Consider the following 17,138-nt stretch of genomic DNA (forward strand, 5'->3'; position numbering starts at 1 on the left):
TTTCTTGGAGCCACCAGCAATCAGTCACTTGACCGTGAAAGAAAAACAAACTTTGGACACTGTGCTCAATAGAGATTGGGATCTTTACCCATGTTTTTTGAATTCCTTGAGTTTGTATCTCACTCCTAATAATCTAAATAAGATCTTTACAACCTTATTGCCTTTGAGTAACTTTATAACCACATCCAAGATTGTTTCATTTGTTTATAAAACTTTATAGCTAGCCTCTACCCTACCTCCTTTCCCCCTTCCCTTCTCTGTCACATCAACTTGCCCTACTCCCAAATCCTTGCCCAGTTTGCTTTATTTACCTCTTTGCCCCATTACTATTTTTTAACCTGCCTTGCCAGTTACCTTCCCATTCACCTTGAGACTTCAGATCCTAAATACACAATCCTGTTCCTTCTCCTGTCACACAAGCTAGAAGTAGAATCTGGGTCTAGAGATTGTTCTTCCCATTTTCCTCAATTTCTTCTCCTCAAATGCCTTTTTCACCAAGTCAAAAGCCCTCTAAATCATCTTCACAATTTTCTATTTCTTATTCAGCTCAGTCATCTCTTCTCCTGTTCCTTCTCCCTTAACCTTCTCTCACAGCACTTGAAAGTCAAGTAGATGTATATTTTAGGAAGACGATTGTTAAAGTCAAAGGGGTGGAGGACATCAAAGATTTTCTCTTGAACTCTCAACTAATGAGGTATTTCAATGCTTCCTATCATAGAGCATGAATCTTCAATAAACAAATAAACAAAACAACCTTAGCTTCAGATTCTGGTACTAGGAGAGCATTTGCTTAGGGAATTCATACTAAGTCCTCCTTTGTATTGCAGGTGAATGACCAGCCTCCATGGTTCTTAATGGACCAGCAAGATTATTTTCATTAAAGATGGAAACATTGGAGTCAGAATTGACCTGCCCAATCTGCCTAGAATTGTTTGAAGACCCCCTTCTACTTCCATGCGCCCATAGCCTCTGCTTCAGCTGTGCCCATCGTATCCTCGTGTCCAGCTGTAGCTCTGGGGAATCAGTTGAGCCCATCGCTGCCTTCCAGTGTCCTACTTGCCGATATGTCATCTCCTTGACCCATCGTGGCCTAGATGGCCTCAAGAGGAATGTGACCCTACAGAACATTATTGATCGGTTCCAGAAGGCTTCTCTGAGTGGGCCCAACTCCCCAGGTGAGAGCTGCCGAGAGCGGACTTACAGGCCTAGCCCCACCATGTCTAGCGAGCGAATTGCATGCCAGTTCTGTGAACAGGCCCCACCACGTGATGCAGTCAAGACCTGCATAACTTGTGAGGTGTCTTACTGTGACCGCTGCCTCCGAGCCACCCACCCAAATAAGAAGCCCTTCACCAGCCACCGATTGGTGGAGCCAGTGCCAGATACACACCTTCGAGGGCTCATGTGCCTGGAGCATGAGAATGAGAAAGTGAATATGTACTGTGTGGCTGATGACCAACTGATCTGTGCCTTATGCAAACTAGTGGGGCGCCACAGAGATCACCAAGTGGCATCTCTTAGTGACCGATTTGAGAAACTGAAGGTAAGAGATCTGGAAATGTTCTGACAACCTGCCCTCCATGCTCAGGGCTGTGCACAAGAGGCTTTTCCCACATGGCCAGGCAGTTTTTCCCACTTTCCATTTGAGAAGAACACCCATTTTAAGTTCATATAATCTGGCTACTCATGCAGACTCTAGTCTTGGTATCAGAGGCCATGAGTTTGAGTCTTGGCTTTGCCACTTAATAGAGTGGCTCTGGGTAATCTGTTTACCTTTCTATTTTTCAATTTTAAAAGGAGTAGGATGTATCACATGACCTTAAAGGTCTCTTCCCCCAGAGAATGTAGAGGTAGCCAGTGGCCCATTACATCTACAGCCTAGTCAAGTTATTCAATGGCATCTCATTATAGATAATTTAGAGGGGCAACTAGGTGGCTGAGAGGATGCAGCACTAGGCCTGGAGATTGGAGGTCCTGGTTTCAAATGTGGCCTCAGACACTTCCTAGCTGTGTGACCCTGGGCAAGTCACTTGACTCGCATTATCTAGCTCATACACAGTATTGATTCTAAGATGGAAGGTGAGGTTTAAAAAAATTAAAGCTAATATAGTCTAGATATAGTTAACATAATATTACTTATAATGACTAGCATTTAGGAAGTGCTTTATAGCACTTTAAAGCACTTCAGGTATGTTAACCCTTTTGATCCTCACAATAACTTTGAGAGGTAAGTGCCTTTCTTTCCCCCATTTAACATATGAAGAAACTGAGGCACATAGAGGTTAAATGGCTTGCCTAGGATCACATAGCCAGTAAACGTCTGAGGCTGGATTCAAACTTGGTTCTTTCTGACTTCTAAGTTATATCTATTGTTGCTTAATCACTTCTCAGCTACTAGACAATATGGCATAATATTATATGCTTACCCATCTATTAGCTGTTTTTTTTTAAACCCTTACCTTCCGGCTTGGAGTCAATACTATGTATTGGCTCCAAGGCAGAAGAGTGGTAAGGGCTAGGCAATGGGGGTCAAGTGACTTGCCCAGGGTCACACAGCTGGGAAGTGTCTGAGGCCGGATTTGAACCTGGGACCTCCCGTCTCTAGGCCTGGCTCTCAATCCACTGAGCTACCCAGCTGCCCCCTATTAGCTGTTTTTTTTAAAAAAAAACTTACCTTCTGTCCTAGTATGAATTCTAAGAATAGTAACAGCCAGGCAGTTGGTATTAAGTAGCTTCCAATGGTCACACAGCTAGGAAGTATCTGAATCCAGATTTGAACCCAGCTCCTCCCATCTCCAGGTTTAGTGCTCTATTCACTGAGCCACCTAGTTGTCCTCCCTCCATCCATTATTGTTGCTCTCTGCTCGACAAATGTCACCCAACATAGGTATCTTCATATTGACAGAACAGAAAAAAGAAAGTTTTACTTGCAATCACCAATCTCTATTGCATACTGTTTTCATTTTCAGAAATATGACAAATTCAACTTGTTAGTTTCAAAGCTGTCCTATTTATCTGTGTCTCCTTTTGTACCTCCTTCTGTTCTCCTCTGTACATTTCTCCCAACTGCTATAATGACTTTTTTTTTGTCTTTTTAGGCTCCTTCCCCATTGTAATAAACAAGCTTATGGATGGGGATAGGGGCCGAACCTGTGATCTCACTGGTATAGGAAACTCCCTGTACCAGTGAGATCAGCATCTTTCTATAACCGAGAATCTTAGAGAGGTGCCTGGGGCATTGAGGAGTAAAATGACTTGTTCAGCTTGTCATAAAGCTAGTATATATCAGAGATAAGACTTGAACTCAATCCAAGGCCACCTCTCTATGCATCATGCCCCATCCAGCTTATTCACATATTGGCTGTATTGAAAAAAATATATGTCACTCTGTCTCCTCCATGCCTCTGCCAGTTCACCTCCTCTGTTGAGTGTGTCTGTGCCTGCATATCCATGTCTTTTTGGGTGTCTGTCTTATATAGGAGGTGGAGAGGTGGCAGCGCACCTTTATGTGTGTATAGCTATGTGGGCAATGGGGCGATAGATAGATAGATAGATAGATAGATAGATAGATAGATAGATAGATAGATAGATAGATAGATATAAAAGCCACTTCTGGAGCCATCAGACCTTGTTGATGAACCAGCCAGGCAGGGAGGGAGCCCAGAGTGCCTGACTGAACTACACTCATCACCACTGTAAAGATTAAAATTTAGGGGAGACTGAGGCAGGTAGAAATTAGTTTCTCTCTGCAATATTTTTTAGAGGTTTATTAAAAGTTAAGGATTAAAGAAAATACAGGATAAGAAAAACATGCCTAGGCCAGAGAGGCCTAGACAAGATAATCTCACATCATGGAAGAGCCGCGTCTGCCCCAAAACGGAAGTCCAAAAGAGACCACAAAAGCCTTTGCAATCAGGTTAAATCCCTTCTCGATCTCGGCCCACCTGAGAATTCCTTGAGATTACAAAGCATTTTGGGGAAGTGGAGGAAGGGCTTGTGGGGATTGAAGTCCAGAGTTCGAGTCTATTTTTACACCACAATGAAGGCCTCGGGTCTGCCTGGGAGTCCCAGCCTCAGTCGTTGCTGAGGTTTCATCAATGTTCATTGGTTCTGCTCAATAGTACTCTTACTGCCAGCCCAAGTGGTTTTTGAAGCCTTCTTACTTCACCCTGGGATTACCAAGCATCAGGTTGGTAGATGAATTTTATAGATGACCATTGATCCTTCTTCTCTGTGTCCTTCCTGTGTGGGCATAAATGCCTTGAGAAGAATCCAGAAAATGTGTTGACATGTGGTTAGTTTGGGAAGTGAGATCGTTGGACACCCAAAAGGGCCTGATTGTATAAGCTAGGGTGGAAGAGAGAATCCAGGAAGGGGGGAAAGAAAAGAGGGAGAGGAAATGAAGGCTTTCTCCCCTCTATTCTTTTAAGGGGGAAAAGAGCTCAACAAAATCAGCACTTATATTGGACCTGCTGAGTATAGAGTCCCCCCCCCTTTTTGGAAAATTTTATTTAATTAGTTAATTTAGAACATTTTTCCTTGGTTACAATAATCACATTATTTCCCTCCCTCCCCTCCACCCACCCTTCCCATAGCTGATGCACAATTCCACTGGGTTTTACATGTGTCCTTGATCAAAACCTATTTCCATGTTGTTGATTTTTACACTAGAATGATCATTTTTAGAGTCTACATCCCTCATCATATCCCCATCAACCCATGTAATCAAGTACTTATTTTTCTTCTGTGTTCCTACTCCCACAGTTTTTCCTCTGAATGTGGATAGTGGTTTCTCTCATAGATCCCTCCAAGTTCTTCAGGATCACTGAATTGCCACTAATGGAGAGTCCATTATATTGGATTGTACCACAGTGTATCACTCTCTGTGTACAATGTTCTCCTGGTTCTGCTCCTCTTACTCTGCATCACTTCCTGGAGGTTGTTCCAGTCTCCATGGAATTCCTCCACTTTATTATTCCTTTGAGCACAATAGTATTCCATCACCAACAGATACCACAATCTGTTCAGCCATTCCCCAATTGATGGGCATACCCTCGTTTTCCAGTTTTTGGCCACCACAAAGAGCGCAGCTATGAATATTCTTGTACAAGTCTTTTTACTTATTATCTATTTGGGGTACAAACCCAGCAGTGCTATGGCTGGATCAAAGGGTAGACATTATTTTATCGCCCTTTGGGCATAGTTCCAAATTGCCCTCCAGAATGGTTGGATCAATTCACAACTCCACCAGCAATGCATTAATGTCCCCACTTTGCCACATCCCCTCCAGCATTCATTACTTTCCTTTGCTGTCATGCTAGCCAAACTGCTAGGTCTGAGGGGATACCGGAGAGTTGTTTTGATTTGCATCTCTCTGATTATAAGAGATTTAGAACACTTTTTCATGTGCTTATTAATAGTTTTGATTTCATTAACCGAAAATTACCTATTCATATCCCTTGCCCATTTATCCATTGGAGAATGGCTTGATTTTTTGTACAATTGATTTAGCTCTTTATAAATTTGAGTAATTAGATCTTTGTCAGAGGTTTTTGTTAATGAAGATTATTTCCCAATTTGTTGCTTCCCTTCTAATTTTGGTTGTATTAGTTTGTTTGTACAAAACCTTTTTAATTTGATGAATTCAAAATTATTGATTTTACACTTTGTGATTTTTTTTCTAGCTCTTGCTTGGTTTTAAAATCTTTCCTTTCCCAAAGATCTGACATGTATACTATTCTGTGTTCACCTAATTTGCTTATAGTTTCCTTCTTTATATTCAAGTCATTCACCCATTCTGAATTTATCTTGGTGTAGGGTGTGAGATGTTGATCCAATCCCAATCCCCCCACACCGTCTTCTAATTTTCTCAGCAGTTTTTATCAAATAGTGGGTTTTGGTCCCAAAAGCTGGAATCTTTGGGCTTATCATAGACTGTCTTGCTGAGGTCTCTTACCCCAAGTATGTTCCACTGATCCTCCTTTCTGTCTCTTAGCCAGTATTAAATTGTTTTGATGACTGCTGTTTTATAGTATAGTTTGCGATCTGGGACTGCAAGGCCACCTTCCTTTGCATTTTTTTTCATTATTTCCCTGTATATCCTTGATCTTTTATTCTTCCAAATGAACTTTGTTATGCGTTTTTTCTATTTTTGGTATTTCAATGGGTATGGCACTAAATAAGTAAATTAGTTTGGGTAGGGTTTTTATTTTTATTATGTTAGCTCCTCCTACCCATGAGAAATCAATGTTTTTCCAATTGTTTAGATCTAGTTTTAATTGTGTGGAGAGTGTTTTGTGGTTGTGTTCATATAGTTCCTGTGTTTGTCTTGGTAAATAGATTCCTAAGTATTTTATATTGTCTCGGGTGATTTTAAATGGAATTTCTCTTTCTAACTCTTGCTGCTGAGATGTTTTGGAAATATATAGAAATGCTGATGGATGATGTGGGATTATTTTGTATCCTGCAATTTTGTTAAAGTTGTTGATTATTTCTTCTAGCTTTTTAGTTGGTTCTCCAGGATTCTTTAAGTAGATCATCATGTCATCTGCAAAGAGTGATAGCTTGGTCTCCTCATTACCTATTTTAATACCTTCAATTTCTTTTTCTTCTCTAATTGCTACAGCTGGTGTTTTTAGTACATTGTTAAATAATAGAGGTGATAATAGACATCCTTGTTTCACCCCTGATCTTATTGGGAATGCATCTAGTTTATCCCCATTGCAGATGATATTGGTTAATGGTTTTAGATATATGCTGTTTATTATTTTTAGGAATGACCCTTCTCTTCCAATGCTTTCTAGTGTTTTCAATATGAATGAGTGTTGTATTTTGTCAAAGGCTTTTTCTGCATCTATTGAGATAATCATGTGATTTTTATTGATTTACTTGTTAATATGATCAATTATGTGGATGGTTTTCCTAATATTGAGCTATCCTTTCATTCCTGGTATAAATCCCACCTGGTCATAATGAATCATCCTCGTAATCACTTGCTGGAGTCTTTTTGCTAGTATTCTATTAAAGATTTTTGCATCTATGCTCATTAAGGAGATTGGCATATAGTTTTCTATCTCTGTTTTTGACCTGCCTGGCTTTGGCATCAGTACCATATTTGTGTCATAAAAGGAATTTGGTAGAACTCCTTCTTGGCTTATTATGTCAAATAGTTTGTGTAATATTGGGATTAGTTGTTCTTTGAATGTTTGATAGAATTCATTTGTGAATCCATCTGATCTTGGGGATTTTTTTCTTAGGAAGTTCTTTGATGGCTTTTTCAATTTCTTTTTCTGATATGGAATTATTTAAATATTCTATTTCTTCTTCTGTTAATCTAGGCAATTTATATTTTTGTAAATATTCATCCATATCACCTAGATTGCCATATTTATTGCCATATAATTGGGCATAATAGTTTTTAATGATTGCCTTGATTTTCTCTTAATTAGAGGTGAGGTCTCCCCTTTCATCTTTGATACTGTTAATTTGGTTTTCTTCTTTCCTTTTTTAAATTAGATTGACCAGTACTTTGTCTATTTTATTTGTTTTTTCAAAATATCAGCTTCTAGTCTTATTTATTAAATCAATAGTTTTTTGACTTTCAATTTTATTAATTTCTCCTTTAATTTTTAGAATCTATAATTTAGTTTTCATCTGAGGATTTTTAATTTGTTCACTTTCTAGTTTTTTAATTTGCATGCCCAATTCATTGACCTCTGCCCTCTCTAATTTGTTAATATATGACCTGAAGGATATAATAGATTTTGAAAGGATGTCTCAACCTTGTCATTTTCTTCAATGAAATTACTAATTATTTCTATGATTTGTTCTTTACTAACAAATTTTATAGAATTGTATCATTTAATTTCCAATTAATTTCTCATTTTCCTCTCCATGTACCCTTATGAATTATTTTCAATTCATTGTGATCTGAAAACATTGCTTTTATTATTTCTGCACTTTTGCACTTGTTTGCCATGTTTTTATGGCCTAGTACATGGTCAATCTTTGATTTTCACTCCTAACCCTGCCCTTTCTTCTTTCATTATTTCTTTCTACACCAGTGTTTTGTTTTTAATCAGTCCCCCTAATTCCTGTCCTTTTTTTATTTTTTTATTTCCCTTTCTACCCCCCCTTCCTTCTTATTCCACCCTTATTTTCTTTATGATCTATTTAAACTATCCCCCACCCTCTCCCTCCCTTGTATTGCTTCACTCCCCACCAGTCCATTTGCTACCCTTCTACTTCTCTATTGCGCATGAATCAATTCTCTGCCCCAATGGTTTTGATTGTTCTTCCCTCTTTGAGTCAATTTCAATGTATGTAAGAATTAGTATTTCCTATCTCCAACCTCTTTATCCTTCCAGTGTATTGGTGTTCTCCACCACTCCCGCCATGCACTTCTTTATGACATATAAATTTACCCCATTTTGTTTCTTTTCCCATTTCTCTTAGTAGTAACCTCTCTTTTTAATTCTAGCTATTTATATATATATATATACATATATATGTATTTATGCATATATATATCTATATACATATTCATGTCTTGGCATTTCATCCTATACAGTTTATCACAGTTCCCTCTAAGTATAATTCTTCTAGCTACCCAGGTGATAATAACAATTTTTAAGAATTACAAATATCTTCTTTTCTTGTAGTGATACATATCATTTTGACTTATTGGGTCCCTTAAAAAAGTTTTTTCCCCTTTCTTAATTACCTTTTGGTGATTCTCTTGAGTTCTCTGCTTGGTCATCAAATTTTCTGTTCAGTTCTGGTCTTTTCTTTACAAATGCTTGGAATTCTTTATTTTATTAAATTATTAAATTATTAAACATTATTTTATTTGGTCATTTTCATACATTGTTCATTGGAAACAGATCATTTTCTTTTCCTCCCCCCCCAACCTCCCCCCCACCCCTTCCCTAGCTGATGGGCGATTCGTCTGGGTATCACATGTGTCCTTGCTCTGAACCCATTTCCTTGTTGTTGGTATTTGCATTAGGGTGCTCATTTACCTTCTCTCCTTGATCATGTCCCCTCAACCTCTGTAGTCAAGCAGTTGCTTTTCCTTGATGTTTTTACTCCCTCAGTTTGTCCTCTGCTTGAGGATAGTTTTTTTTTTCTTGTAGATCGCTGCAGGTTGTTCAGGGACATTGTAAAGCCATTACTGGAGAAGTCCATTAGGTTCTCTTGTACCACAATGTGTCAGTCTCTGTGTACAATGTCGTCCTGGGTCTGCTCCTCTCACTCTGCATCACTTCCTGGAGGTTATTCCAGTCTCCATGGAATTCCTCCACTTTATTATTCCTTTTAGCACAATAGTATTCCATCACCAACATATACCACAATTTGTTCAGCCATTCTCCAATTGAAGGGCATCCCCTCATTTTCCAATTTTTGGCTACCACAAAGAGAGCAGCTATGAATATTCTTGCACAAGTCTTTTTCCTGGTTGGGTATTGGGTACAAACCCAGCAGTGCTATGGCTGGATTAAAGGGCAGACAGTCTTTTATTTCCCTTTGGGAGTTCCCTGTAGTCTTGGTCTTCTAATTTTATTTTGGACCTGTGAGTTTGAGATGTTCTGTCCTGAAGCAGCTTCTTCTCTGTTCTTTTGTTTAATCAGTAGTCTGATCTTCCCCAGCTGACAACTGTTGCCTGTAGTTTGTTGCAGCCTTTTCCCCTTGGAGCTGAATCAGCAAGGCTCTCAGATCAGTCTGTGGGGTATGGGTGTTGGAGCTTGAACTTTTCTGCCATCTGATGGTTTCTTATCTACCCTTATTGATGAGATTGAGCCAGGGTGGAGTTGATCTGCACAACTGGCTGTGCTCTGAGGCCAAAACCTCCAGAAGGGGTGAGGCAAGGTGAGATTTGCCCATTTCGACAGAGACTGGGCTGCCGGCTCTGTGCTTCTCCTCCAGCTACCTCTACACCGCCTGTGTTCTGAGCCCTGGTCCTGGCACAGCTGGCACAACAAGATTCTCCTCTGGACTAGAGCCCCTGCCAACCTGTAGATTCTAGCCACTGCTGGAGGCTCAGCACTGTATGTGGGGGAGAAGTCCTGGGACCTTCCTTCTTCCTTCCCTTTAAACCTGTATGTTCTAGAATTCAGACTTTTGGGGGTGTACCTTTTATGTTGGGTCCAGGAGGAGGGTTCCCTAGCTCTGTCCTGCTGTTAGATTTGGTTTTCAGTTCCCTGGAAGCATTGTGTTTTTGATCTTTGAGGAAGGGTTTACAGAAGTCTGAATTTTTGCTGTCTCTAAGCCACCATTTTGACTCTGCCTCTAGAGCCCCCTTTTAAAGATATGGATCTGTTCAAATATTTTATCTATTTATGCAGATTCTTAGCAGAACCTCTTTAGTATGTTTTATAGACCACATTCATAGCTATATTTATGTATGAAAGGTAATTTCAGAGGGGAGGGTACTAGTAGTTGGGAACACTGGGAATGAGTTTTGACAAAAAGTGGAATTTAAGCTGAGTCTTGAAGGAAATCAAAGAAATCAAGAGGGGGAGGTGAGGAGGGAGAACATTCCAGGGGTGGGGGCCAGCCTGGGCAAAGGCATAGTATTGTATAGAAGGAACACCTAGTAGGCCATTTTTGCTGGATTCCATAGTTTCTGGAGGAGCCAGATGTGAAGAGCTTTAAACACCAAACAGAGAAGTGACCTCGGTGACCATGGACACATTGTTTTATCTCTTTGGGTCTTGTTTCTTCATCTCTCAAATGAGATGGTGGGATTAGATGTACTCTAAAGACCCTTCCAGAACCAGCTGTATCCTTGATCCTTTGAGCCTGTGTGATCTTAGGCAATTAATTTAACCTTTCCGGGCTTCAGTTTTCTCATTTGTCAAATGGAGGGATTAGACCAGATGGCCTCTAGATTCCCTTTCAGTTAAGATCAAGGAGGAAGAGCTTATGTACTTGGGGCTGATGAGTAAACAGTTCTGTAGAGATATAGTGACTTATCCAAGGTTACTTGTAGCATCTGTTAATTGGGGAGCTAGGACACACACCGAGGCCTTCTGCCCATTTGTCCCCTGATACTGTATCCAATGATCCTCTTGTAGGGCTGTTTCACGCCATGTTTTCCCCCAGTAAGACTGGGATTAGATGCTTTATGCTCCAGCCTAAACACATTGTCCAGGTAATTAATTTATCATTAACAAAGCAAATTGAGGGCACCCAGTAGCTCACACTTTATAGTGCTGCAAAGCTGACAAGCCATCTTGGGGGACAAAGGCATGGCAAGTAGTATTTCCATTTTCTGAACGTGGAAATTGAAACTCTTCAAGTGTAAGTGAAGTCAGAATTTGAACTAGGTTTTTCCCATCTTCAAGTCTAATGCTCTTTTCTTTATGCTATGCTATTTGCCTTGAGTGGATACTTATTGTCCCAAAATGGAAGACACAACGGAAAAACTTAAAATAGAGGGTTTGAAGAGGGCTGAAGTTGGGAAAGTGAAGGGATGGGATATGGGAAGGATAGAATAACCACCACTAAAGACTTGCAGGTGTTGGGATTGGAATAAGGCCGTGATCTTGAGAAATATTTCAAGTTGAAAATTCTGTATCCATGTGTATCCCTGAACTAATAAAAAGCTTGGGTAAAATTAGGAGAAAACTTCCTAACAGTTAAAGCTATCCAAAAAAGTGGACTAAATTGCCACAGGAGATGACTTCTTCATCAGAAACCTTGGGTGGGTTTCAATAGGGCTTTTTGGTGGGATACCAGGTGAATTCGATGGCTATTGAAGTCCCCTGCCATCACCGAGATGCTGTGATTCTGTGATTAAGCTCTCTCCATGGTATTGACTACTTGAAAATCTGCAGATGACTGATTGGATTTTCCAATTTGAAAATGAATAGAATACAGTCAAAGTATGGCTCCTACCAGAAGATGTTTGAGCAAAGTCTAAGGCCGAGTGGCAATTTCGATAAGAAGGAACAGAGCGAGATCCACTTTCAAACATTGCCTTTTTTGTTTGTGAGGAAATGGAAGATCATTCCCATGATAAACCTAGTGGAAGTGAGAGTGGCTAGAGAGTTGGCCTTGGAGCCTAGGGTTCAAGTCTCATCTCTGCTACCTTCTACTTGAGTGATCCTGAGCACGTGACTTAAACCTCCCTATCCCTCAGTCTTCTCTTCCATAACCCATGGAGGCTGTACTTGATGACCTCTAAGGTTCCTTGAAGCTCTAAGTTTTCTACTTAGATCACCACTGCCATACTGGCAGCATGGGCTGACTGGTCATCTAGCTTGGCTTTGCCAGAGGCAGCTCTCCAGCTCTAGTTGCAGAAAGGGTATTCTTTATCACACCCTCCCTTCCAAAATGGATGCCGAGAGCAAGAGGAAGAATAAATGGAAAGTCGTTCTGCTCTTGCTTGAAAGTAGGCACGTGAATTATTCCCAACACTGGTTTGTTGGGTCTACTAAAAGATTGCTTCCTTGGTCATTGGGAGCTACCTAGAAATGTCCAATGATTGACCCACTAGGAGGTCTTCTGGACCACTCTGGGCCGTGGGCGATGAGAGGGTGGGGGGCTGGGGGTCAGCTGGGTGAGGAGGTCTCCTTTGGTGTGAAAGAATGTTAATTTCTTCATGTTAGTAGAGAGAAAACTCGACTTTTATTTCAGTATTAGTTCTATCCAATTGGGACGAATTTTAAATTGGAAAAGCATTCGTGATTATCTCCTTAATCTCTCTGATTCTTCCCTAAGGAGGGAAGGATTGTTGAAAGTAGAGAGAAAAAATCATCTCTGGTCTTCTGTGGAGGAAAGAGAAAAAACCCCAAACAGAAACATCAGAAGAAAGAGGATAATAGCTTCCAACAAATAAAACATAGAAACAATAACACGACACAACATTTGTCTAATGATTTAGAGGGACTAAATGCTTTCCCAGGCATGATCTCATTTGATACTGACAACAGGCTTTGGAGATAGGTAAAACAGAGATCTTAGATTTGTATATAAAGCTGGAAGGGACCTGGAGAGGTTCACCCCCTCATTTTACAGAGGAGGAAACTGAGGTCCAAGGAGGGGAAGGGACTTGTCCAAGATCCCTCATAGAATCCTAGCCCGAAAGCTCTACTTATAAATTTACAAATGAGGAAACTATGGGTCAGAGAGCATAGTAACTTGCCTGAGATCACCAATAAGAAGAGCAGGTGGGATTTGAATCCAGGTCTCTTCACTCAAAATCCAGACCTCTTTCTAGTAAATTCTGCTGATTATTCCCATTTCTTAGATGAAGAAACTTGACTCAAAGAGTTTGTGATTTCTCAATGGTAACCTGACTGGTGTGTGGCAGGGTTAGGATTTGGAACCAGGTCTTTTGACTTGGAATCTGCTCTACTTTCCATTATGCTCTGAAGGCTCTGGGCTGAACAGTCTCTCCACCACTGCAGAGCTTAGCTGTTCTGTGACTTTGGAAGAAGCTTTTCACAAGTTGCTGTAGCCAAAATATTTATTATCCCTTTGCAATAAATCTCTCCAGGCTTAGCTGGGCTGATACTCCTATGCTGGACACACACAGGCCTAGCTGTGAAGCCTTCAGGAACTCAGTCACCTCCATGATGAGATGAGGTATCAGCAAAGGATCTGAATTCAAATTCTACCTCTGACATTTATTCTGTGTGACCTAGGTGAGAGTACTTTGTTTCCCTAGGTCTCAGTTTCCCCTTTTGAGAAAAAAGGGTCAGGTGGGTTAAATGGCCTCAGATGTCCTTTCCCTGCTTTATAGCTCTGCTACTATGAGCCCATGTTCTAGACTTCCATGGAGGGAACAGGGAAGCGTAACTAATACGTTTTGTTGTCTTTCTGTCATGCCTGACTCTTTATGACCCATTTGGGATTTTCTTAGCACATATCCTAGAATGTTTTGCCATTTCTTCCTCCAGGTGATTTTACAGATGAGGAAACTGAGGCAAATGGGTTCAATGACTTGCCCAAGTTCACACAGATAGTAAGTATCTGAGGTCAAATTTGAACTCAGGTCTTCTTGACTCCAGGCCCACTACACCACCTAGCTAATATGTGCTGACTGTCTGTCTTGATTTTCTCATCTGCAGTGGATCAATTGTATTTTTTTAATTCTTCCAGAGCCTCAGTGCTGGTTTTTAGTCATTTTTTGAATATAGTGTCCTTTAGTTCCTAATGTTGAGTTGTGGAGGTTTCAAATGGGAAGGTCTCTTAACATAGGTGCTCCCTAAGTGTTTTGGGAGCCAGGAGCTCCCAAGGCAATTTGCTAATCCAGCCTCAGTTGGCATATCTGCCAGTGGGGATGGGAAATCAGGTTGCATTTCAATCCAGAAGCTACCAGTGGCTCAATTAATTCTTGAATGTTTAAAAAATACTTGTGTTTTTGCCATTTCTTCTATAGCCCTATTAGGATAGATTGTAATGATTTCATTTGGGGTGTATGGGCTGTTCAGGGAGGATTAGCCTCCCTTAAATCCAGTTTACATGCAGGTCATCAAGAGTGATGTTGAAAATGAAGGACAAACAATTATTTTGTTTGTTGGAGGTAGATGGGTAGTACCCACTGGAAGAGACTCCAATTTGACATTCAGATCCTAGCTCTGCTGTTCACCACCCGTGTGACTTTGGTCGAGTCTCTTCCCCTTTATGGGCCTCAGTTTCTCCCACTGTTAAATGATGGAATTGGACTCTGAGGTCCCTTTCAGCTCTCGATCTCTGAACCAATGAGATATACCGTATTTCGTTTATATAGTTAAGTATTTCAGACCTGAAGTTACAAAGGCTCTTTCTCTTTCCCTCCTCCCTAGAAAATTATGATATTAATGTGGAAATAAATTCTGGCCTCTACAATTCTGCTGCTTTTTTAAATAGCTAAACCGTCACCCATGGCTTCCAGTCCAAACTCTTCAAGTTGATATTTGGGCCCTCCACAGTCTGGTCCCACCCTGCTGTTCAACCTCAGCTTCCCACTTTTTTCCACCACAAATCTCTCAGTCTAGCCAACTGGTCTCCTCTTCATTTTTGACCCCAGGCTTTTATTTAGGGTACCTCCAGCTTCCCTGGAGCTCCTGTTCTCTCTCTCTCTCTCTCTCTCTCTCTCTCTCTCTCTCTCTCTCTGTCTCTGTCTCTGTCTCTCTCTCTCTGTCTGTCTGTCTCTGTCTCTCCAAATCCTGCCTGCTCCTCAGTGCCTCTGTGTCCCAACTCTGCCACTGAACCATCCTGGACTACTCCAGCCCACGCTAGCTGGATTTTAAACCCCCTGAGGGCAAGGATAAAACCTTCCACTTTATCTTTAGGGAGTCTGGGACTGGGCCCTCGGTGGATTCTCAAGACTTATTTGTAGATTGAGCAGTGGTTCCAGATAAAGCACGGCTTCAAAGTAGTGTACTTTGCAGAAGTTTGTAGTGCTTGTTATAGCTCTCACCTTGTGGGGTATGCAGCTATCTTACCCCCTCTGATTATTTCAGGAGCCTGAAAGAATTATTGACAACGTGAGGAGCCAGAGTGTGAGCAAAAGTGTTAGCAATGGCCTTAATTTTAACCACTTATTCATTTTGATTGCAGGATTTTCCGCTGCCTAACCCGACAATGACGTCTGTGTAAATCAGACATGATTATCGTAATTCTCTTGGAGAGTGGTGTTGTCCCATTTCCATGCCTCCAGCCTGCCAAAAATATGGCGGATGAAAACCAGTGGGAATAGAGGAATTTCCTGAAAGGAATAAACAAGCATATTTTCATTTTCTCATTATGTTCCCACAATTTTCATAAAGCATGCTTAAACCCAGCCACGTTTGCACATTTTGGGGTTCTTGTTATATAAAATATTACCTGGCAATAAAAGATATTGGCAGTTCTGTAGGGGGGAAAGTTGAAGAGAGGAATAGAAGGGAAGATTGATAGACAGGAAGAAGAGAACAAGACAGAACAAATTCAGAGGAAACTCCAAAGGATGTTAGCAGGTTGGAAAATCAGATAACGTCAACTCCTTTTATCTCTTTGTTGGCCACTTGGCCTTTTTCCTACTTATTGTCTCTTTTCCCACCAAACCAGCTACCCCAGCCCCCATCTTTTCCTATTCAAATTTGTAGTTAATCAAGCTTGTCCTTTTTTCAGATTCAGTGCTAATCTGGTGTATGTAAGAGGATGTGGGTGTGTGTAATATATGGATCTATTCTATACACATAGTGATCATTTTATCTGTCATTTTACAGATTAGGAAATGGACGTTTTAAGGGTTTATAATGTTGCTCCAAATTACATAGATCGGAATTTATCACTGGGCCACCTACATAGGATCCTAAGACCTTAGATCTACAGTGAGACGGGACCTCTGAGCCCATCTAGCCCAACACCCTTAGGCTCTGATGAGTCAGGAAGACTCCTCTTCTTGCGTTCAGCTCTGGCCTCACATACTTACTTACTAGATATATGACTGTGGACAAGTTGGTTCACCATGTTAGCCTCAGTTTCCTCATCTGTAAAATGAACTGGAGAAGGAAATAGCACACTACTTACTCCAGAATCTTCCCCAGGAAAACCCCAAATGTGGTCACAAAGAGTCAGACACAACTGAAAACTGTCTCAACAACAATGACAAATGTGCCATTAAATGGAAATGGTGGTGGAAGAGCAGCCGACTATTTTGTGTTGTATTCAAACTAGAGAAGAAGTAAGGGAAAAGACTGTACTTCTGTCCACCAAACCTGACTCTTGACTTGGTATCCATCACCTTGGTTTACTTGCTATTTTGATCACAATTTCAATATCATTGAGGCATAGCACAGTCCTAACGTGTTTTCTTTTATGCATTGGAAACCATTGTTCTGAGGAATTCCATTGGCTTCCCCAGATACTGAGGGCGTCCATGATAAGAGAAAGGTTAAGAACCCATCAGCTAAAGGATAGCAGGATCTCTTGTATTTTTTATTGCTGCTAGGCCTCCCAGCTGGCTTTAAGTCTTGAATAACCCCATGGGCAGGGCTTGGCCAAGCTTCTAGGCCTTGATCTGGCTTTGTCCTTTGGATTTTGCTGCTGCTTGGACTTGCAGCTAATTGCTTGAAGCAACTAATCTTTTGTCTTCAGGTCTTCCTGGGGGGGGCATTCAGCAACTTCATTGGGCCCAAAGACCCTCTTCTTTGCCTTCTTCCTTC

The 17,138-nt window shown here is 40.8% G+C and overlaps 1 protein-coding gene across 3 annotated transcripts in view; it reads left to right on the top strand.

The window, feature by feature from the left end:
- The window catches only part of MID2 (midline 2), a 99,054-nt gene that overhangs the window by 13,837 nt on the left and 68,079 nt on the right, over positions 1–17,138 (top strand). For all 3 annotated transcript variants that reach the window (XM_007506940.2, XM_056809419.1, XM_007506941.2), the window contains exon 2: positions 828–1,543. In XM_007506940.2, the coding sequence (XP_007507002.1) occupies positions 845–1,543 (699 nt within the window). In that variant the 5' untranslated portion in view covers positions 828–844. The remainder of the gene's footprint in view (positions 1–827; positions 1,544–17,138) is intronic.

Source organism: Monodelphis domestica, chromosome X, assembly GCF_027887165.1.
Source record: "Monodelphis domestica isolate mMonDom1 chromosome X, mMonDom1.pri, whole genome shotgun sequence".
NCBI lineage: Eukaryota > Metazoa > Chordata > Mammalia > Didelphimorphia > Didelphidae > Monodelphis > Monodelphis domestica.